Source organism: Polypterus senegalus, chromosome 3 (genome assembly GCF_016835505.1).
Source record: "Polypterus senegalus isolate Bchr_013 chromosome 3, ASM1683550v1, whole genome shotgun sequence".
Classification (NCBI taxonomy): domain Eukaryota; kingdom Metazoa; phylum Chordata; class Cladistia; order Polypteriformes; family Polypteridae; genus Polypterus; species Polypterus senegalus.
In genome coordinates this window covers 127,419,834-127,443,823 of record NC_053156.1, presented here as the reverse complement: position 1 = coordinate 127,443,823, position 23,990 = coordinate 127,419,834, and the positions used below count along the sequence as shown (strand labels likewise).

The window sequence follows — 23,990 nt, the reverse complement described above, 5'->3', positions numbered from 1 at the left end:
CTTTGCTTTCAGTATCTGGTTTGACCCCCCTTTGCAGCAGTAACTGCAACTAAACGTTTCCGGTAACTTTTGATCATTCCTGCACACCGGCTTGGAGGAATTTTAGCCCACTCCTCCGTACAGAACAACTTCAACTCTGGGATGTTGGTGGGATTCCTCACATTAACTGCTCACTTCAGGTCCTTCCACAACATTTTGATTGGATTAAGGTCAGGACTTTGACTTGGCCATTCCAAAACATTAACTTTATTCTTCTTTAACCATTCTTTGGTAGAACGACTTGTTTGCTTAGGGTCGTTGTCTTGCTGCATGACCCACCTTCTCTTGAGATTCAGTTCATGGACAGATGTCCTGACATTTTCCTTTAGAATTCTGTGATATAATTCAGAAGTCATTGTTTCATCAGTGAAGGCAAGCCGTCCTGGCCCAGATGCAGCAAAACAGGCCCAAACCATGATACTACGACCACCATGTTTCACAGATGGGATAAGGTTCATATGCTGGAATGCAGTGTTTTCCTTTCTCCAAACATAACGCTTTTCATTTAAACCAAAAAGTTCTATTTTGGTCTCATCCATCCACAAAACATTCTTCTAATAGCCTTCTGGTTTGTCCATGTGATCTTTAGCAAACTGCAGACGAACAGCAATGTTTTTTTTGGAGAGCATGTACTTTCTCCTTGCAACCCTGCCATGCACACCATTGTTGTTCAGTGTTCTCCTGATGGTGGACTCATGAACATGAACATTAGCCAATGTGAGAGAGGCCTTCAGTTGCTTAGAAGTTACTCTAGGGTCTTTTGTGACCTCGCCAGCTATTACACGCCTTGCTCTTGGAGTGATCTTTGTTGGTCGACCACTCCTGGGGAGGGTAACAATGGTCTTGAATTTCCTCCATTTGTACACAATCTGTCTGACTGTGGATTGGTGGAGTCCAAACTCTTTAGAGATGGTTTTGTAACCTTTTCCAGCCTGATGGGCATCAACAACTCATTTTTTGAGGTCCTCAGAAATCTCCTTTGTTTGTGCCATGATACACTTCCACAAACATGTGTTGTGAAGGGCAGACTTTGATAGATCCCTGTTCTTTAAATAACACAGGGTGCCCACTCACACCTGATTGTCATCCCATTGATTGAAAACACCTGACTTTAATTTCACCTTCAAACTAACTGCTACAGTATCTATCTATCTATCTATCTATCTATCTATCTATCTATCTATCTATCTATCTATCTATCTTATCCTAGAGGTTCACATACTTTTGCCAATCATAAATATGTAACGTTCAATCATTTTCCTTAATAAATAAATTACCAAGTATAATATTTTTGTCTCATTTGTTTAACGGGTTCTCTTTATCTACTTTTAGGTCTTGAGTGAAAATCTGATGATGTTTTATGTCATATTTATGTAGAAATATAGAAAATTCTAAAGGGTTCACGAACTTTCAAGCACAACTGTATTTAGCAATTCCCATGAAAATAACAATATGTTTAAATTGTACAACCGCATCCCAATACGCAAGCAGCAGAACCACAAAGAGGCTAGCGCGTAGTGCATGCCCAGGGGTTCGCGAGCAAAGTGTGCAGGGGGCAAAGCCCCCTAGTTATTTAATAACATAAAAGTATCAAGTAGCATTTGACTATATTTATAATTGTTGTATAGCACTTTGGCACTTAAGTGTGATTAATAAGTGTACATTGAATTGAATTGAGCTCAATTGAATATAGCAGTAGAATACATGAAAGTATCACATTGTCGCATCATAAATATGTTTGATCTAGTCGAAACTGACCAAAGTAAATACAATCACAGCATCTTAAAACAATGCAATTCTGCACCTCTGCTTTGAAAAATGGCAACATTCATCATGCCAGGTTGTTTGAATATGGGGATATATAAGCAAGTAGTAAACATCAGTCACAAAGGTATAAATCACAAAATGGGCACCAATCATCAGTTTGGAAGGAACTGCAATAATTGTGGCCAAACTCAAAACTGTGAAAAATAATGAGAGCACAGAAGCAAAGAAAAGAATTGGGGACCAAGTAGAGACCATTAGGGACAAAAGAAGGAGCCTCAAATAAAGAGACAGAGGTGAGAAACACTGAGATAAGAAACTCTGCCATGAAAACCAAAATTGTTAACCAAAACTAGAAGGGAAAAGTTAAAGCCAAATAGTCTTAGTACCAACTACAAATCTTTAAGGACCACTAATTTACAAATATGTAATTTTATTGATCTAGAAGCTTAGATGCCATAAGATGTGTGCTACAATCCACAATAGGTAGGACCTAACAACAAAAATTAAAGTTTTATGATTGGTAAGGGGAGGAAATATAATCAACAAAGCTGTAGAATTGAAGATTGGCACAAAATGGTGGCATTGAAACAGAATACACAAAAAATGGCATAGCCAAAATAACAAAAATGAAAAACTTAATGAAAATATAAATAAGGACACCAACAACCACATATAAAACACCACTGGAGAATATAACTAAATTAATAACAGTGGTCATTCTTTGTCAAATCTACCCACTGCTCTGTGTGATTTATAAACTCTGGAGACCTTGAAGCATGTGAAGCATCCTTCCTTCATAGAGTATAGTATAAAATATTCTTTGTTCTTTGCTAGATGAAAGCTTTGCAGTCCCCCACAACAAAAGGGGAGTATTGGGAATGGCTAACAAGGGAATGCACACAAATGGATCCCAGTTTTACATCACATTTCAGCCTGCACCTTGGATGGATAAAAAATATGTAGCTTTTGGGTGAGTATGCTCTAATTTGCATTCCTGTGGTATAATAAGGTTCTATTATAACCATGTTAGTTTCTTCTCAGGTAGATGTTTACAAAATTGTGAATTTCTTTCTGTTTCAACATTTGTGTATTTCCTTTTCATGGTGTTACCTTTTTTGTGGTTACTATGATGCTGCATGATTTCTCGGCATAATATGCACTCAGGTGTCAATAGTTCCTTCCAGATTTCAGGACCATTTTTTGTGAACTTATTCTTTAAACCAGTGCTTTTCTCATTAGGCATTTCTCGAGCCCCATAATTTCCAAAGTAAATATTATTTTGGCTCAACTAGGGTTTGATTGGAGAAAGAACGAAGTGGCATGTAGAGCTCTGTCCGCATGTTGTGGGCATTATGGTAGTTGGTGTGTTTTTTGTGGTGTAATTTTCATCTCATTGTACAGTTTATGAGTTTGTACAGACATTATTGTCAGGTGTGCAGAGAAACTTTACCAAATGGATGGACAGAATGTTCGCCTCTTATTTGCCAAATGTCTTATGTTCTTGTCTTCTTATGTACTTGTTTGTGATAATCAAGATGGAACTCTATGATGTCACAGTTAATGTGGTACTGGATTACGTGTCAGTATTATGTGCTGACAACAACCACACCAAAAGGTGGCACCATAGACAAATAAATCTAAAAATTGAAAAAGCAATGACCATATCTCTCTATTATAAAAAAAATCTTGGGGAGGAAGACAGGGAGACAAGACTTGATCTTCTCGGAAGACCATCTGAAGTCCCACGAGAGACACTTTAACTTGCTCCCAGCTCTTAAAACAACGACAAGCGACAAGTAAAACATGCAGCTCGCCAGCAGTAGAAAGCCAGCAGATGATCTGACCACTTCTCCTTGCGTACGTTCAGCCACCCTAACCCCCCTCCCCCTCATCCTACAACGCGTGCGGCAGAGACGCGAAGTGGTAAAAGGACAGCTGCTATACAGGCTTTGAAATGATCAACGGGCAGTGTGACAGCAGCAGCATAAAGGCAGCAGATGATCCGACCGCTTCTCCTTAGCGTGCGTTCAGCCACCCTAAATACAACTCCACAACGTGAGTGGCAGAGACATGAAGTGGCAAAAGGACAGCTGCTGTACAGGTTTTGAAACGATTGGGCAGCGAGACATGCAGAACAGGCAGCACGCCACCAGCAGAAAGACAGCAGATGATCCGATGGCATCTCCTTAGTGTGCGTTCAGCTGCACCCCTTTCACAATGTGAGCAGCGTTATACATCCTGTGAGAAAGAGATGTAATTATGCCTGGGGCCGGAAATAAAGGACAAGTATTATTTTTACAAAAGTTTTAAAGTAAAAGTGAAAATAATGCATATGTAACAATCTGTTTAAATTGTATATCCGGTAAACCAAACCCAGGGGTCAGTGAGCAAAGCGAGCAGGGGGTGGAGCCCCCCAGTAATGTTAAATATTTAAAAAACTGAACATAAACATAGTAGAACATTAGAACAATCTAGACGAGAACAGGCCATTCAGCCCAACAAAGCTCGCCAGTTCTATCCACTTAATTCTTCTAAAAAAACATCAAGTCGAGTTTTGAAAGTCCCTAAAGTCTTACTGTCTACCACACTACTTGGTAGCTTACTCCAAGTGTCTCTGCGTAAGGAAAAACCTCCTAATGTTTGTGCAAAATTTACCCCTAACAAGTTGCCAACTGTGTCCCCGTGTTCTTGTGTACTACTCCCATTTATAATTTTAAACACTTCAGTCATGCCACCTCTTTTTTTGCTTAAAATGAAAAGGCTCAGCTCTTTTAATCTTTCTTCATGATAATACACCAATATATATGTATTATAAAATAATACACCAATAATTTCATTATTGATTTTGATAATGTTGATTTTCCTTAGTTATCTCTTCCATTAAGCAATGTTCTTATTCTTTTGGTTTTGTTTTTGAAATGTCATGCAGGATATGGAAGAGTGACTAGGCTCATTCCAAGGCTACAGGGGATGAATTATAGATTTGTGAGACCTACCAAGTCCGTTTACTAAGTTAGTCTACTTCTGCACCTTACGATTAATATACACACATAGAGATACGAGCCGTACAATTACACTAGTGATGCCCAACTGCCAGTCACTCAGTAATATTCCACTTAAGATTCCATTCACATAAGTACGTACAAGAGTGTTGACAGACGTCTATCACTTTTAGTATTCTACATTAGGACTCACTATCACCAGCATAATAAAAATATGGGTGTCCTTGTGACACGCGAATGCTCAACGCCCTTTTACTTTAATGCCATTCTATTTGCACTTGTTCTTCCTATTGAAGTGCACCCTCTCAGTCTTGATAACCCTCTGGGAAAGAAAGCAGCAATCGTCCTACATAATGTGCCCTAATATTTGTCAGTCACTCAAGATATAAAGACAAAGTATAGAAATGTAAAGCAGTGGGTCATTTAATAATATATAATAATACCAACAGAAGAAAAGTATAATAGAAAATCAAATACAGTAATCCCTCGCTATATCGCGCTTCGACTTTCGCGGTTTCACTCTATTGCGGATTTTAAATGTAAGCACATCTAAATATATATCACAGATTTTTCGCTGGTTCGCGGATTTCTGCAGACAGTGGGTCTTTTAATTTATGCTACACGCTTCCTCAGTTTGTTTGCCCTGTTGATTTCATACAAGGGACGCTATTGGCGGATGGCTTAGAAGCTACCCAATCAGAGCATGTATTACATATTAACTAAAACTCCTCAATGCTATAAGATATGCTTCCCATGTGGTGCTCGATTGTTTGCTTGTCTCTGCCTCTCTCTCACCCTCTCTGACATTCTCTGCGCCTGACGGAGGGGCTGTTTGCACAGAGGCTGTTTGCTTAAAAGATACTGACGCTCCTCTAAAAAAATGCCGCTTTATTGCGGTGCTCGGCATATTTAAAAGCACAAAAGCACAGGTATTGATTTTTTGATTGTTGCTTTAATCTCGCTCTCTCTCTCTGACGTTCTCTGCGCCTGACGGAGGAGATGTGAGCAGAGGGGCTGTTTGCACAGAAGCTGTTTGCTTAGAAGATCCTAACGCTCCTCTAAAAATGCCTCGGCAAACTTAAAAGCACAAGTATTGATTTTTTGATTGTTTGCTTTTCTTTGTGAGCGCTCTCTCTCTCTCTCTCCCTCTGAAATTCTCTGCTCCTGAAGAGAAGAAGATCTATTTGCATTCTTTTAATTGTGAGAAAGAACTGTCATCTCTGTCTTGTCATGGAGGACAGTTTAAACTTTTGACTAAAGGGTGTTATTTCATGTCTAGAGGGCTCTAATAATGTTAACAGTGTGGGAGAGTTTATAAGGGCTTAAAATATATAAAAATAACCATACAAACATATGGTTTCTACTTCGCGCAACCCCCGCGATCGAGGAGGGATCACTGTTTATAGCAAAAGTCAGAATATAGTGTTAGAAAAGCTTTCTGAATATTAGTATTGTCAAGGGTAGATGTTGTCCTTAGCAGTTGATTAATTTTACAATTGGCGCGATGCATAGGTTTGTGTTCCCCGGCATCCAAACAAAATGCTCTCTCTTTCTTTCTTTTTGACATGTCTTGGTTCCTAACGTTGGTTTCTATGTCGTCACTCTGGTCATTGTTTATGCTAAAATCTCACTTGGGCACCAAGACGTGAAATTACACACATTTGATTGGCAGATGTTCCTTATGAGGAATGGCAATTCTCAAAGTCTTTGACCTTGTTCACATCTTCGTACTTGCATTCCATTCCGGAGTTGTAAACTATGTAGAAATGCCTTCTGATCTTGCAGTATTCAAACTGTTTTCCATTCCTGCTACCTTTAAGTTCTAAACTGACTGAAACAGATTCAGTTATAAACCCGCTGAAGCAGATGCACTAAAGTTATAAATTACTGGTGCCATACAGGAAGAGCATACAAGAAAGGATGTTTTCAATATTAAATGGCCCTGTAGTTAAAATCCTGATTCATTTGAGCAAAATTAAAACTTAATTTAAGCAGTGTACATTTTTAAAATATGAATATTTTACAATCCAGGACAATTGGTCTGCATTAGATGGCCAGCTCAGTTCTGGTAAGATAGTGACCAACCTCTGTCTGAGAGTTTAACTTACCATCATCATGGTCCAGGTTGAGATTCCTTAGACTTGAGAACAATAGATTTAAGAACCTGTTTATTCTCAGTGCTATACGCATTTTGAGTTATGATGGGAATAGAAGCTTTGATGAACTCCATATTATTATAGCATATTGTTAGAATTCATTATATGCAACTGAAGGGATCCTAGGTTGTCTTCTGATGACAGGTTTATAGAGTCATTATTGTCACATGTACAGACTACAGTGAAATTCTTACTTGCATGTGTTAATAAGCCTGCAACATGGCTCCCTAGCACCATTTTAGAGAGTATAACTGCTGTACCTCAAAATCTCTTGTTATCCTTGAATGAAAAATCTCAGAAAACATTAACCTCTCCAGTACACGTAGTGCCAAAGATTAACAGTGAATACTCTAGTATCTGTGAGAGTGTTTATAATTACACAAAAAAAGTCTTTTCATTTTTGTCAAAAAATATTTTCTTTTTTTAGGGAGCTGATTGAAGGTACAGATGTCCTAAAGCTGCTAGAAGATGTCCCTACATACAACGAGAGGCCTAAACAGGAGTGTAAAGTTGTGGACTGTGGGCTGTTTATACCTTAATGATTGGATTCACTGTCTAGAAGAAAATTGTGTTGTGCATATTGTATACTGTTAAATGTATTGTAGAAGACAACTTGTTCTAGTTATTGTTATGAGTACATACCACTTTACATTGTACAATCATATTATTCTCAGATGAGCAAGTTCAGTCCTGGAGGTTGATGGTAACTATTACCTATGATGACAACCATCCTCTTGGTAGCTTACTCATTCCTGTAAATGAGTGTTCATATTCAGAGTCATCTGGTAGTGAAAGTGTTTCGCTTTTAAATAGTAATTTATCTGATCTGGATTTACTTATAGCATTTCAAACACCAAGGGCCGTCTTAACAGCATCATAGTCCGAAGAAGTGCACTGGAGCCCCTGTTTTGATAGCCAAACAGAAACACACATAGGCAGCAGAAACATCGTGGGCCCCTATGTTCCTGGGGCCCCCAGCCAGTGCCCATATGTTAAGAAGGCCCTGATGCAAGGCTGTAAATGACAATGTACTCATTTTTGGAGCAGAAATCATATATCCATTGCACAGTTCATCATACTGCTCTTAACATTGCTTCAAATTTTTTGTTTAGTAACAATATTAAATTAATCAAGGTAGGATAAGATAGGTAAGATGGGAGACATTCAATGGGTGATAAATTAAAAGAAAACAAAACTTTTCTAGAAATTTTTATTTAATGTCTGAATGCAAAAACAAAAGGTGCAATAAAAGATGCATCAGAGAAAAACCTGAAACAAAAACCTGTAGTCACTTTCAACAGTTGCCTGTTGTTCGTATTAGTGCTTAAGAGATCACAATTCCCCACAGGACAGTGTGCCGCAGATATACGGTAAATGCAACAGTTGGAAACCCGTAGCATATGAAATAATCAACAGTAAATGCTACAAAGGAAAGGGTTTATTAAAGTGCCATATCTTAAAGTGTAAACAAGAAGGATACTTGAGGACTATTAGACTTTTGCACCTTCTGTATATCCAGTGATTACATTTATCTGAGATGCGTTCAATTCAATGCATTCAATTTAAAAAAAATGTTATGAATTAAAAGAAAACTTCTTGTAATGAGTGCATAATTTTTATACAAAAGGTTTACAGTTAAATTTGTATATTTGAGGAAAACATGTTTGAATAAAAAAAAAATTATTAGTGTTTAGAGTATGTAATGCATATATAATGTGTGTATACAGTATATGCAATTGCACCAGTAATTTTTAAACATTAAATACAACATAGTATTTTATACAGTACATCCAGAAAGTATTCACAGCGCATCACTTTTTCCACATTTTGTTATGTTACAGCCTTATTCCAAAATGGATTAAATTAATTTTTTTCCTCAGAATTCTACACACAACACCCCATAATGACGAGAAAAAAAGTTTACTTGAGGTTTTTGCAAATTTATTAAAAATAAAAAAAACTGAGAAATCACATGTACATAAATATTCACAGCCTTTGCTCAATACTTTGTCGATGCACCTTTGGCAGCAATTACAACCTCGAGTCTTTTTGAATATGATGACACAAGCTTGACACAGCTATCCTTGGCCAGTTTCGCCCATTCCTCTTTGCAGCACCTCTCAAGCTCCATCAGGTTGGATGGGAAGCGTGGGTGCACAGCCATTTTAAGATCTCTCCAGAGATGTTCAATCGGATTCAAGTCTGGGCTCTGGCTGGGCCACTCAAGGACATTCACAGAGTTGTCCTGAAGCCACTCCTTTGATATCTTGGCTGTGTGCTTAGGGTCGTTGTCCTGCTGAAAGGTGAATCGTCGCCCCAGTATGAGGTCAAGAGCGCTCTGGAGCAGGTTTTCATCCAGGATGTCTCTGCAGTCATCTTTCCCTTTATCCTGACTAGTCTCCCAGTTCCTGCCTCTGAAAAACAGAGCGACAGGAGACTGCCGTGGGCTTGGAGCGCAGGGCGCTAGGACCCAAGGCACTCATCAGCCCTTGTCCTGCCAGCACCTGCGTGCTCACTCTCCTCGCCCGATCGGCTGTCTGCACCGCCGCATCCGCTGTGGGGGGATCGCTTACTTGAAGTCGGTCCTCCTTAAATAAGTCGCGACCATGTTCGGCAGATCCCCCTTCTTGCTTTACGGGGACGGCAATACTCACCACCCCCGCTGTGCTCTGCCGGCCTCCGGTTCCAGCGCCGCACCGATCCTCCGTCTCACACAGCGTCTCTCCCGACGCGACTGCCTTCCTCGTCAGCTGCTCCAACTGAGCGGCAAGAGCACTCAGCACCTGCATTAACGGCGACTCGGCGGGCCGAAGGGGCTCCTCCGGCTCGCGCCGAGCCGCTGGTGGGAACAAAGAGACGGACGCCGGTGAGCTTACCTGTCCATCAGCTTCACTCGACGCCTGCCTCCTGAGGGCCACTCCTTCTGGCCCAATCAGGTCTCTCTTAGGCACGAGACTGGCGTTCCTTGGTCCCGCCTCCATCCAATCATTGGCGGGCACACAAGACACACCAGCCAATCCCGTGCCTGTCAGCGGCGGGACATCCGCCCGCTGCCATCTTGTCTCCCTGCGCTGGAGTGCGGTGGCGTGCCTCCTCACGCGTTGCAGCTGCGCCGATTCCTCGAGCCGCAGCGGCTCCGATTTCGCAGCCTCCTCTGCTGTCACCGTCGCGCTGCCGACAGCCCGTGGCCCGGCGTGCTCCTGCCACGGACGAAGATCCGGATCGTCCCTCCCTGTAGGAAAGAAGGTAAGTGCGACCCCGAAGGGCTGATTACTACAAGGCAGGGCACTCACCTCCCGGATCCCGTCATGCCGAGGCCCCTGCCTCGGTGTGGCCTTCCGCGTCGCAAGGCCGGCCTGGCCGCCCTTTCCGACAGCGCAGCCCTCGGAGCCCGCTGCGCCCTGGCAACGCCCGTTCCTCCTCCTCCGCACCCGGGGATAGCCATTCCGCGGTCCGCCGGCGGTCTCTGGGGCAAAACGCTCCCGCGGGGTTGTGCACGGGCCGCTCCCGCGGCCAGTGTGCGGGAGCTGCTGCTGCGCCGGGCCGTCCACAGACATTTGTTTTAACTCAGGTCCCCGCCTTGTATCAGGCGGAGCTTCCTGTCGACTACGCCACTGTGAAAGCCGGCCCGGACACACACAGACGGACATCTTAAATTCACCCAACACACCGTTTATTTACAATAAATATTTACAAAAACAAGTCACGTGCACAAACCCCAGTGCCTCCTGCATCGATTCCCCCAAGTCCAGGCCACACAGTCCTACTGCTTTTCTCCTGGCCGCATCCAATCCTTCCTCTCGCTCCGTCCTCTTTCACCTGACTTCCGCCCCAGACTGAAGGGAGGCGGCCCCTTATATAATGCTCCCGGATGAGCACCAGGTGTTCCCGGCATTCCCTCCTTGGCCACGCCCCAGCGTGGCGAAAGTGCCGGCTGTCCTCCCGGCAGCTCTCCGGGCACCACATTAAGTCTTCCCCCCAGCACTTCCTGGTGTGGCGGAAGTGCTGGGCTCCAGGGCTCCTCAGGCACCAGGGCGCCGCCTGGCGGTGGCCACGGGCTCCTACAGGGTTGGGCTTCCAAGCCCTGCACCCGAGGCCCCCAACATAACCAAGACGGACGCCCCCTCGCGGTCTGGAGGAGGCACACATACATACACACAACACACACAACACACATACATACACACACACATATACATATATACATATACACATACATACAGATAAATATACATATATTTACACACATACACATATATATATATATATATATATATACATACTGTGAAGGATTGCGGCTTTCCATGCTGGTCCGCACCCCAGGCCGCCAGGAGAGCTCTCCGACAGCAGGATCATGCCCGAGGTCCAGCAGGGCATTATGGACCTTGTAGTATTTTTACACAACCCTGCTGGATACCTTGGGGGCCATCAGGAGTCGCTGTGGGGGGGCTTATGGGCTCTTTCATGCCCTATGACCGGGAGTGCGTCATGGTCACGTGACAGGAACTAACAAGCGTGCTCGGGTTAAAGTAAAGACTGATTGCCCTGACCGGAAGGAGTAAGGAACTATGGACTGTCGGGACAGGAATACCTCCGGGTCAGGGGCTATAAAAGGACGGTGCCCCTGTCCAGCACACTGAGCTGTGCTGGGTGGGAGGAGCAAAGTGTCTGGGCGAGGAGGAGAGGTTATTGTGCGTGTGATAAAAGAGATTTATGAGTAGTGTGGAGGGTGCTTGGTGCACATTGTTATTAAACAATAAAGGGTGGTGGACTGTTACCTGGTGTCTGGAGTCATCCCTGAGGGTTCAAGGGTACACTACTGCCCCCTACTGCCACACTGGCGCAGTCGGCAGGATTCTCTGGCCGTCTGTTGGCAGAGGACCTGCATTAAAAACAAATTTTGTGTGGGCAGACAACCCTCGGGATTCCCCATCTTTTCACGGAGGTGCAAACACCACCGCTACGAAAAAGCTGCAACTGTGCGCGCCATCCCGTTCTGCAGGACCATGGGCAAGAAGACCGGGAAAAAGAAGGTCAGTCCCAGCTGGCTGCAGGGCCTGATGGGCGCCGAGAGGTCCTGGACCTACCTGACCGGAGCGAAGAGGACCGAGAGCTAGTGGGCGAGTTAGCCCGGGTAGCAGCGTCAGTCGGGACCGCGGACGCTGTCGGCGCCTCGGACTCCCTAGATAGTCCGGGGGTTCCGCCATACACTATGGAGGGAGCTGCAGGTAAAACGTCCGACGTGTCGGATTTATTTTTATCATGTTTTACAGGCGCTCACCAAGAGAATGCAGCGGCGTCTCGGATGACTGCCTCATGCTCGGCAAAATGGCAGCGGGCGGCTAGCGAGGCTGCCCACGAGGACAACAGACTGGTCACCAGCGGTGCATGTCGGGAAGGTGAAGGACACTCTGAGTCCTCCGGCGGTCGTTAAGTTCCCTGGCGAGTCCGAGCCTCCTGGAAGGGGAGGGAAGGCGTGCAAAGCAGCGCCCGAAACAAGCGGCAATGTCGACAAGGAGGGGCGGGTTGTGGCTGAAGGGTCTGCAATGGGGAAAGAAAAGGCAGATCGCAGCCGGCTCGTAGAAGCCAGCCGTCCCTCTAAGAACTCCAAAGCCCAGGAGCCTTTGCGCGACCCAGCTGAACCGCGTGCCAGGAGGGGCGTGCTCATTGTTCCCGGTCGGGAGGGTAAGCGAAATGCGGAAGCGCAAACAACTCCGGCCGTAAACATTAACTCTGTGGATTTATGGAGGCTCGAGGAATACCTCGCGCCCCGCCGTTCTTACAGGATTTACAACAGCTGAAGGAACGTGTGGAGGGACTTGGGGCGGCGGCCGCCAACCCGTTAATGGCTCTGCAGGACTACGTGCAGCGGCTGAGTTGGAAGCTCCGGAGATGATCGATCGCGGGATACAGGTGAGTTAAGCGCGTCGTAGAGTGTAAGGAACACAGTGCGATCGGGCACCGCAGATGATGAGTAGCGGTTGTCAAAGCACCGTGTACCCGACAAGAGCGAACACGCGATAACTGAGTGGTTGGGGAGCGAAGCAAACAGCCGGGGCATGCGTTTGGCGTGGCTTTCGGGGCTGTGCAACTCTCAGGACCCGATCGGTCTGGCGTGCAGGGTAGCGCCCGGTGATAGGGCGCCCGGCGGCGCCGCTTCGTGCGGTGCAGCTGGATGGTGCTGTACAGCCGGGGCGAGTCGGTACTAATGGCGCGGAACCTAATATCGTGGACAACGGGTGTGCAGACAGCAAAGAGGCTCTCTTCTTTCCATAGAGAGCCTCAAGCTGAGCACAAGCCCCAGATGAAGCAGGGAGGTCCCCAAACCAAAGCGTGGGTCTCCTGACATATCGGAGAGAGGGCTAAAGGGCAGCAAAGCGGCCATAAACCCTTCCTTGGCGGAGAAAGGAGGTGGCTGGCGGAATTCCGAGGTGTTTCTGGTCTGCAGAGGACACCCAGGGGACATCGTCGGTGTTACAACTGCCGTCGGCTGGGCCACGAGTGGCGAGACTGTGCCGAAGGGCGGGGAGGCGAGCGCGCATAAAGGATACACCGTTCCCCAAGGTTAGCGGGAGACATGGACATACGCAGCCAGGGTCCGGCTGGCGTCCTCTTGGAGGAGGGCGTCCCTCGCGAGGCCAGGCGCTCCGCCCCAGTTATCGTCGCTGAGGGAAATGTGAAGGATTGCGGCTTTCCATGCCGGTCCGCACCAGGCCGCCAGGAGGAGCTCTCCCGACAGCAGGATCATGCCCGAGGTCCAGCAGGGCATTATGGACCTTGTAGTATTTTTACACAACCCTGCTGGATACCTTGGGGCCATCAGAGTCGCTGTGGGGGCTTATGGGCTCTTTCATGCCCTATGACCGGAGTGCGTCATGGTCACGTGACAGGAACTAACAACGTGCTCCGGGTTAAAGTAAAGACTGATTGCCCTGACCGGAAGGAGTAAGGAACTATGGACTGTCGGGACAGGAATACCTCCGGGTCAGGGGCTATAAAAGGACGGTGCCTCTGTCCAGACACTGAGCTGTGCTGGGTGGGAGAGGAGCAAAGTGTCTGGGGAGGAGGAGAGGTTATTGTGCATGTGATAAAGAGATTTATGAGTAGTGTGGAGGTGCTTGGTGCACATTGTTATTAAACAATAAAGGGTCGTGGACTTTTACCTGGTGTCTGGAGTCATCCCTGAGGGTTCAAGGGTGCACTACTGCCCCCTACTGCCACAATACATATACACACACATATATAAACATATACACACAGACACATATATATACAAATACAGTATATACATATCTACATATATATACATATCTACACACACATATATATATACATATCCACATATATATATACATTATATATATATATATATACACACTAGAAAAATACCCGCGCTTTGCACCAGTGAAGTACTGCCTTAAAATTTTTATTGAGAAGAAAATTAAACCTTTTTAAACTGAGGGGTAATATACCAATAATTATTTGTTAAGGATCTCTTTGTATACCACATTGTGAGTTCGGCCCTCCGGTTGTAATAACCAAGCTGTGCGCTGAGCTTACTCTTGAGCATGCAACGTACAGTTGGCCATGTGAACAGTAATCTTGTTTCAAATCTCATAGCTTGGATTGCTGCTGTCATAATCGGTTTGAGTTTCATGGTTTGTTTCAATTACGACAGTATTTGTAGGACTTGTGTTGAAGAGACATTTGGCATCTGTCAAGCGTTGTAAGTATACAACCGGTTTCATCGATAACTTCACATCCAGCTTTTGAGAGTTTAAACCTTCATAAACATCAAAGTGTCCACTACTGAAATCGTCACCTGTCAATCTAAGATGTTTAAGAGGCATTGGCAGTTGTCGAAAGGTGTAAAATATTTGGCCATTTCAGTACACTTGAAAGCGACAACCGAACAATTCAGCGGCAGCCATCAACTCACATGCATAGGTGAAGGGCTTAAGCATTTCACTCTTATAGTGCTCCTGTGCAGTATAATTATCTCCTGTACCATCATCAGTCCACACCTCCCATGTCTTGTCCATTCTAATGTTTGGTCAGAAAACAACAAAATTTCTTGTTCACATCTGCAAGCTCACAGATTGGGTTGAAAGCAAATGATTGGCTGTTTAGAGAGTTAATGAGGGGGTGTACCTAATAAAGTGGCCATGGAGTGTACAGTATATTCACATATGCACATACTCATCTTGTATAATGCAAGGTTACAAATATGAATATACAATATTTTTTTTCTTGATATACAGTACACTGTTTTCTTTTGTTGAGTTAAACTGCACATTGATTAAAAAAACATACTTATCAAATTAAAATAATAGCTAGCTAACAAGAGGTTGCCATGGGCAAAGGCACCACAGAAGGCCTCTAAGTAAAAGAGACAATGAAAGCAGATATCCTGCTCGTGCCAGTGAAGGAGCACACTCAATGGTACAGTATATATATTCCCTCCTCTTGACAGCTAGGCCCCAGCTCATGTTCATTTCCTATTAAATCAATTTCCTGTCTTGGAGGACTCAGGCCATATTTATTGGTGCCATTTTAATATTATCTAATAGTCCTATGCAGCCGTGTTCATGGAAATAAGTGTGTATGTCTGCATTTCCAAGGTTACTCTTGAAGCTGGTATTACCAAATGTTGATTTTATCATCCAGTATCATAACTTGTTCTTATAATAAAATTCCTCTGTGCAGAAAGGTGGTGTTGGGGTCAAATCTGCTGATGCTTTACAACAGCTGCAGTTCTGAAAAACAGAAGAGGTGAGTTTTACATTTGTAAAAAAATAAAGAAAATAGGAAACCAATTGTTGCCATGTGTGCTTGAATACAGTCTAACTACTATTATAACCTAGTATGTTTTTTATTATTTTTTAACTACAAGTAAACTTTTTGTCATTTATAAAATGCATATACTCTTTATGCATATGTTTAGTTGCACATTCTACAGATCCCAGTCTTCACTGGAGTATCCCTTTCTAGGAAGGAGGCTTGAGAGGAAAGATGTGATAGGACAGCATGTGTGTGCTAGTCCACGAGGGGTGCTTGGATGTGCTTTTCACAAAAAGTGATGCATCTCCTACTGCAGTGGTCCCTAAATATTCCTGTGCCCCTCGCCTCCAGAAAATGTTTCATTTATGTTTGCACCCCCTACAAAAGTAATATTACATTTGAAGATGAAGAGGTCAAATTTTTCATTTTTGAACCACAGTTTGGAAAACATGCAATACTCCAGGTTAACAAATTGAACTAAAAAAAATGAGATTTTAACTAAAATGTAATAAATTAAATAAAATGTAAATATAAATTTAGCAATTCACCTTTATAAATCTCAATAATCTTGTAAATGTGTGTCCTGTGAAGCTTAGGTGCTCAGTTGATGATCAGGAGGTTGTGGTATTTCATAAAGCATCAAGCACTGTGAGGAAATGATACAAAATCAGAGATTAAGGGGTTTGGGGGATTGGAGCATCCCCAATGAAGCAATGTGTGCTGACATGCCACTAAGTAATGAAACACAGTTTATGAGCCTTGTCTCCTGATAACACCTGCACTGCAGTTCAAAAACAGATGCAGTGCAAAGATAAAATGGCGGTGCTACTGTCAGGACTGCCAGAAGGAGAGATGGGAAGAGTGTAAAAAGCAGGTGTTATATCCAGTTCAGTTCCTCCTGTCCCCAAACCCCTAGCAAAAATGTCAATCAAACGTTGAAATCAGTGACGTTTCACAATTAGGACTGGCACAGAAATCAATACCAGACTTTGTCCTTCATATGGACCACTGCAAGATTGAGATTAGATTCTCTTAAAAAAAGTTATTCACTTTTATGAAGGGTCTGCCCACAGCAAGAACCGGCATTTCTGTGGCTCAGTCACAGATGACAATCACAGGTAATGTTTGATTCTTTTCATATCATACAGGAGCACTAACTAATAAATGGCCTACAAATGATGGCACACTGTAAGTCACCGATTGCACCACAATAAAGTTGGACAACACACCTCATTCAGTTTTGGCAAATACAGTAACTAGGCAGCCTTCCTCTTTGTCACACCCCTTGAAATGCCATCCCTGCAGCCCCTTGGGGGTATGGGCATCCCAGGTTTGGAACCCCTGTCCTTCTGAGAAAAGGCCTTTTTTCCATTCTAGGCCAGGTCCACTGCTGAATTCTGCACAGCTCTTTGTAAGTGTGTTCATTTGAAGCTTAACATTTTGCCTTCCTGTGTTATACGTTAGCTCAGTCACATCTTCACTAAGCAGGACAGCAGAAGGCATCTCTGTACCTAAAGCCAAAGTCACATCATGCAACTTTAGCCGGAGGATGGACAGATCAGACTTGCAGACTGCAGTTACTGATCTCATTGCTGGACCATATCAGTTTAAATGACTGAAAATTGCTGGCTATGACACATTTACTTACTGAGTGCCTACCTTCCAGCACAGCTGTGCTCACCTATTTTTGTCATAACCAAATAGCTTGCTGTCTGACAGAACTGGAGCTGTACAGAGGGTTAACAGCCATGGTGAGTTCAGCCACAATCTTGGCCCTTTTTCTGTTTTGTCATGGTACGTAAAATATGAAACACCAGTAACGGCTTACTGCACGATAACGTGCTTTGAATACACTTGACTTGAGCATTCATAGTTTTCATCCTCTTTCTCTGTACGTTCAGCGTTCATTTGCTCAGAGGTTGATCGCTTGCTGCTTCCTAAACGGCTCTTCTTTTCTCCACTCTAGCGGCCCGCTGCTTCTCTTCTTTCGTCGGCATCTTTTCGCGTTAAAACTGATTAAGTTAGTGTATTACTTAGTACGTTTTCTTTCATTTTTCACTTAAGCTGGCACTTAAGTCTTCAATCTGCCTCAAGGGTCAATTTAACAGAACTTGTTAAAGGAAACTTAATCATTTGCAAAACCTTTATTTCAGAATTTCTGTGAATAAGAGAATTTTAAAAGAAAAGGACAGTTTGCGAAATAATGATTGTACTGCATTGATTGTCAAATTGGAATAAAAGCCTTTAGCCCCAGGACAGAATTTGGGAATCACTGCTCTAGATAATTGAACATATTTTAAAAATCAATTTTAAAAAGGCACTGGCAGCCAAAGTAATGGTGACATGTATTCAATTTTAATTTTTTTTGATAAGATTCTGGCTGCTACGTTTTGAACAAACTGGAATTGACTTATAGATTTAAATTATATAATAGGTGTGCACTACAATAATAAAGTCAGCTAAAGACAATGTCAGCATATGGCATCAATTTGAACGTTTATGTTTGTGCTATGTTTCATAAAAAGTAGTCTTTCCTTACTGATTTTCAACTTGAGCTTATTATTTTGGCTCATTTTGGTTTTAATATTATATCAGATTTCTCTCGTTTTGACCTTATTTTTTTGATTTTTGTCTATGCCCTTTCTCCCGATATCACTTAAACAAAATTTTTTGCTAGTGATCTAAGTATATGAATTTTTTTTCTATGGTAATAAGCTTCTCTTCACAGATATTTCTTATATAGAGCAACATCTGTGGGACTCTGCTTTATATTTTGGTTTATAATTCTGGTGCAGTTGTAACACTTCTGCCTCACTGTAAGGAGATCGTGGGTTTGTGTCCCAGGCCCTTCCTGCATTAAGTTTGCAAAGCATTTTGAGTAGTAAGAAAAGCCCTATATAAATCTAAAGATTTATTATTATTATTATGTATTTTGTCTAACTTTATGCATATTTTCTTTTTGACTTGCTTCCTATAACTGTCATGAATTTGGGAGCACCTTAGCATAAAACTTTAGTGAAAACTCCAATAAGAGAAAGGATCTGTTAACCTTTGGCTTGAAACACAGGGGAAACTAAGAATCTTTGTAAATAAAGGCTGTATTAATTAAAAAAATGCTCTAAAGAGCAAATAAGGCACAGCCAGAGTTACCAAAAAACAAGGCCCAAAAATACGAATCTAGACGAGAGGCTAAAAAACCAGACTGAGTTCAAAGTCTAGTTAATACACCAAATAACAATATTGACTAGAAATGACCAAAACCACCAAGCACAATTAAATGCACCATAAACTTCTACTTGTTTTCTTAGCCTTTATAGGGCAAAAGGCAGCCTCTTGATATTAACGGGCAGGGACCACTCACAAGACACAAAGAACTGAACAGGGCAAGCAGAGCTACAGTAAATAGAAACCAAACAGTACACAGAAAATACATAAAAAACAGAACACTTAATATCTCAAAAACAACAATAACATACACAAAACCCTGTGAAACCAAGATAATAACCCACTGTATAATTTTAGGTTAGTATGACCAGTCAGTCAATAACTCAAAAGCCAGGTGGGATGGATCTCTCCCTAGGGAAATGGCTACAGTACAGATAAACACTCGTGATGAGATAAGATGTTTGGCACATACTTTGATGATTAAAACTTTTGATCAAAGCTATCAATCATTAGAACGAATTGCCAGTTATCCGTGAGCAACATCACAGGGTCCAGAATCCCACATGGAGATACTGGCATCAAGACTGGACTGCCTGAGAGTGACAGAGACTCCATTCCATCATTCAAATTCCAACCAGCTACACCCAAGTGAGACCATCCATGTGCCAGCTTGACTTCTGAATAACGACAAGCCATCCTGAGACACAACATTCTCACTCATATGGAAATATCTTTGGGCACTGCTCTTCAGCATTTGCAAGTATTATTTTTTAGGAATTTATATCCAGATTTTGCTATTATTTACTTTTGCTGTTATTATTCATTTTTGTTAATTAATATTGTAACTTTAATCCTCTATTCCCTTTTCAGGACCTTTTGAGTGACTGAAGTAATAAAATTAGAAGAGTAAATTAAATAAAAAGGGTATCTGGAGTGGATAGATTTACCAAAGGCTTACCAGCTCAGAAATAATGATCCTTCTATACTGAGCAGCGCAGGAAGGAGTAACGTACCTCCAGTGTCTGGTGGACACCCATCTGATCTGCTCAAATCATAGTGCCTATGTGGAGAACCGAGGCGTGATAGGCCCTCATACTCAGTGCTTAAGTGTGGGTATGTGTGGGTCTTGCTGTGTGATTGTGTTAAGTTTAGGTTGCATGAGATTAGGCCAACACATAACGAATCTAGAGAGCTCTATGCACTCTACGATAATACAAAATGTTCAGAACTAAATATATCTTCCAGTGTTATAGTATTTTAGCATATTCTGATCAAAATACAACTTTTTAGAATGTTTAATTACCTTCTCACGGCACTACAAAGTATTTATTATGGTCTTGTTAGATGTCAGGTAGTCCCTGTTCTAATGTGTTACACACCTACAGTATTTATCATTTTTTAAATAATTCAGAATTTTTAATAACCTGAACCAAATCAAATGGTATTGGCGGTCATATGTGAAAAATGTTGCAAGAAAATGGAATGTTGCATTATACTTGTAGTTTATTAAATGTTTTTATTTGGTCATTTTTCTTTTTTTTTTACCTTTATACACAAATTTGATGCTCAGATTTGTTAGCAATACAGGTGGAGCTGAAGCTGGTTAAGGCTTAAGACATTCTTCACATTTTTCCACTCTTTGGAAACCCCCTAAGACATAAAGTGCAAAATTGTACCTTTTATCTTTTATTGTTGCCTAAACTGGTGCCAGAACAGTGGAATCCCAAATACAGGACTTTAAGGTAGGGATTTAAAATTGATTGATGGAGGATTGAAGAGTAAGCTGGAACATCCTTAACTGAAATTACCTAATAGATCAATAAAAGGAAAATTTTTGATTTGATTTTGATTTTTTTGTTTATTTAGTCAATGATTTATCAAAGGAATGTCCATCCATCCATCCATTATATCCTAACTACAGGGTCATCGGGGTCTGCTGGAGCCAATCCCAGCCAGCACAGGGCGCAAGTCAGGAAACAAACCCCGGGCAGGGCGCCAGCCCACCTCAGGGCATACACACACACACACTCACACACCAAGCAAACACTGGGGACAATTTAGGATTGCCAATGCACCTAACCTGCATGTCTTTGGATTGTAAGAGGAAAGTGGAGCAGGCACAGGGAGAACATGCATATTCCACGCGGGAGGACCCAGGAAGCAAACCCAGGTCTCCTAACTGCAAGGCAGCCGTGCTACCCACTGCACTACCATGCCGCCCTCAAAGGAATGTATAAATCCTAATTGCATAACAATAAAAATTATATATCTTCCCCCTAAAATGATTATGAGTTTCAGTATGGATCCTTTTTGCATAACAAGTCATATATTTTTACACTAAAATGTTTATTAGATTCACTTCACTAAAATAGTAAAAGTTCTTTACCTGATTTGCTGCATTCTACACCAGCCTCTTCCTTTTATAGTATAAATCTATTTATTTGCTCCATTTAGATGCTTTGAGAGTTTTCAGAGTTACCTTTTATGATGTTTCACATTTCCACTTCAGGGCAATCATGTGAATTGCTAGTTGGCATCAGTGGCTTAGCTAGAGTTTGTGCCACTTGGGGCAGGGTGGTGCTTCAATTTGCTGCCCTCTAACATATGTTAACCTATTTAAATAGAAAATTAAAATGACATATAGAGAAAAATTAAGATACATTTTAGATAGATTTATTCATATATAGAGAAACAGCAATACTTTTCACATACAATTATTTATAAGCATCAACTAGACAAGAATATAGTATAGACACACTGATAAGCTGGTGTTCTAATTATTACTTTAATATAATTCGAAAACCAGAACCAGTGTAGTGTACAAGTGATAGGTGGGGATGTTTTCTGTGCAGAGCAAGAACGCATTCAGATTGATAACGAAATGAAATTATAAATTGTAAATTAGTTGTTTATCTTCCTAGAAATTATTATCAGTGTAATGTTTATGTTTATTTTTGTTATTGCCTCATAAATTTCAACTGCTGTGTCTGATGCCGTTACAGAAGGACAGTCTGAAAATTATTTTCGAAGCATTTGTGGATAAAAATCAGAGAATTTTACTTTTTTCATTCATGAGTGATCATTTTCCGAACCTTGGTTCTTACACACGAATATTACTGAGCCTTTTGGCCAATAATGCCACCCCCAAAAATGTGCCACCCTGGGCAGACCACCCCCTCCGCCCATCCCTAGCTACGTCACTGATCGGCATTTTGGAAAAACACAAAGTCTCTGTTGTTAGGCCTTTTTGGTTCACACAAAATGCAACTAATGATAAGCCCAATGAAAATAAAATGCAAACTAAACTGTTTCAGCATGTATTGCATTGCTTAAAATACAAATTGACCAAAAAATCAAATTTCTGGCCAGCGTGGTTATGGCACATGGCAGGGTGATTAACTAAGTAATTCATCTGCATCCTCACTGCTTAATCAAAAGAGTAGTAGATAAATTAGTTACATCATGCTGAAAGCAACATGTCTTAGTGCTAGAAATGGAGTATAGGTGTCATGATTGTGTCTATTTGATCATTTTGTCCTGCCATTATAAACTTTTCTTAATAATGTACCTTTAAGAATACAATGATTACAAATATGTGCTTACTCTTGCTTTGAATTATTGTTATGGCCCTATGGAAATTATTTATTCTTTACTTTAGAAATCCCAGAACACCATTTGTTTTTTATGGGCACTGCCATTTCTAGCACCTATAGTTGGGGATGTGTTCACAGGTTATTAGGTAAACTCACCTTTTAGTTTATATAAGCTTATAAGTCGGCAGAACATATTTTTTGCCATTCAAGTTTGTGGATATGTTCAAAGGAGTTTAGTATGTTTATTAATAATACATTCTGGTTAACAACTTAGTGATTTTGGCTTACTGATTTACTAATTCTGACACAGTCACATTTTTGAAAAACATTTCATTTTCTTCTTCTTTGACCTTGTGACCTGTCACTTTCCCACATGTTGGCAGTAAAGGGGGCAAAGCACACTTTCTAAAAGGGGAAGGACATTTAATTAAATAAGGCGACCATGATGGTGTTTGTGGGGAAAAGCAGTAACAGTACATACAGTACAATAGTAGTACTCTGCAGGAGTACAGAGAAATTCTTACTTGCATCACCAACCATGCAACGCATCACCACTCTCCAGACCCATCATAAGAAGAAATGTATTCAAATACAAAACCACTGTGAAAACCCCAGTGTAGTTATTTTAAGAGAGAAAAATGGCACCTAGTCATTAGGAAACAAAACTATGTAGAGACGCTAACAACAGAAGAATGATGTTTTACACAGTTTAGCTGAACAGGGATTGATGAGCAATGTAGCGCTGAATGTCCTCTTCTTGTTAAAATTTTGCTTATGTTCTTTTATTCAGAGTAATCCCCTGTGGAACATGGAGAAAATGTAAACTACACACATACAGTGCCAAAACTGGAAATTGCACCTTTTGCCTGATGGACAAATGCGAATTTATAGGTGGTGTCTGCAAAAAAGGAGTCTAATGATTGCTAAAAGTCAAAGGCAATAATCGTCTCCTCTTTGTAACCCTACTTTCTTCCACACAATGTTTAGGCCCGGTGCAGCCTAATCCCAGTAATAAAGGGTGCAAAGTGTGTACATTTTGGGTCACCATTCAACCTAATAGCATGTTTTTGAACTGGATTGAGGGAGAGTGGAGGTGAGGGTTGTGGAAAGAAAAAGTCCATAAAAACACAAGGTGAACATGAAAACAACACAATAACTCCTGTGCCACTGAAGGAAGGAGAAAAGAATAGGAAATGAGAAGAACTACTGGGCCATCTGCAAGATAAAGGAACTGAAAAAGCATGCAAGTGAGAAAAGATTTTAGCTAGAGCCTGCCCAATGGAACAATGCACCTCATAAGAAAACTAGAAATAGAAAATGTACTTGTTGGTGATTAACAAAAGCACCTAAATAATCCACTTTGCTCAAACAGGCGTGTTCCTGTATGTTGGGGAAACTAGGCCATAGCAAACTCTAAGTCTCCTTCTTGCCTCCATATTTTGACCCCACTCCCTTCCAAATATACATATCAGCTTTACTCTCAGGGT

General features: G+C 42.0%; 1 protein-coding gene across 1 annotated transcript in view; it reads left to right on the top strand.

Annotated features, from left to right (window-relative positions):
* The window catches only part of ppil6 (peptidylprolyl isomerase (cyclophilin)-like 6), a 46,240-nt gene extending 37,583 nt beyond the window's left edge, over positions 1–8,657 (top strand). The window contains exons 7-8 of the mRNA XM_039749954.1: positions 2,641–2,776; positions 7,392–8,657. Of these exons, the coding sequence (XP_039605888.1) occupies positions 2,641–2,776; positions 7,392–7,503 (248 nt within the window). The 3' untranslated portion in view covers positions 7,504–8,657. The remainder of the gene's footprint in view (positions 1–2,640; positions 2,777–7,391) is intronic.
* Positions 8,658–23,990: the final 15,333 nt, after the last annotated feature.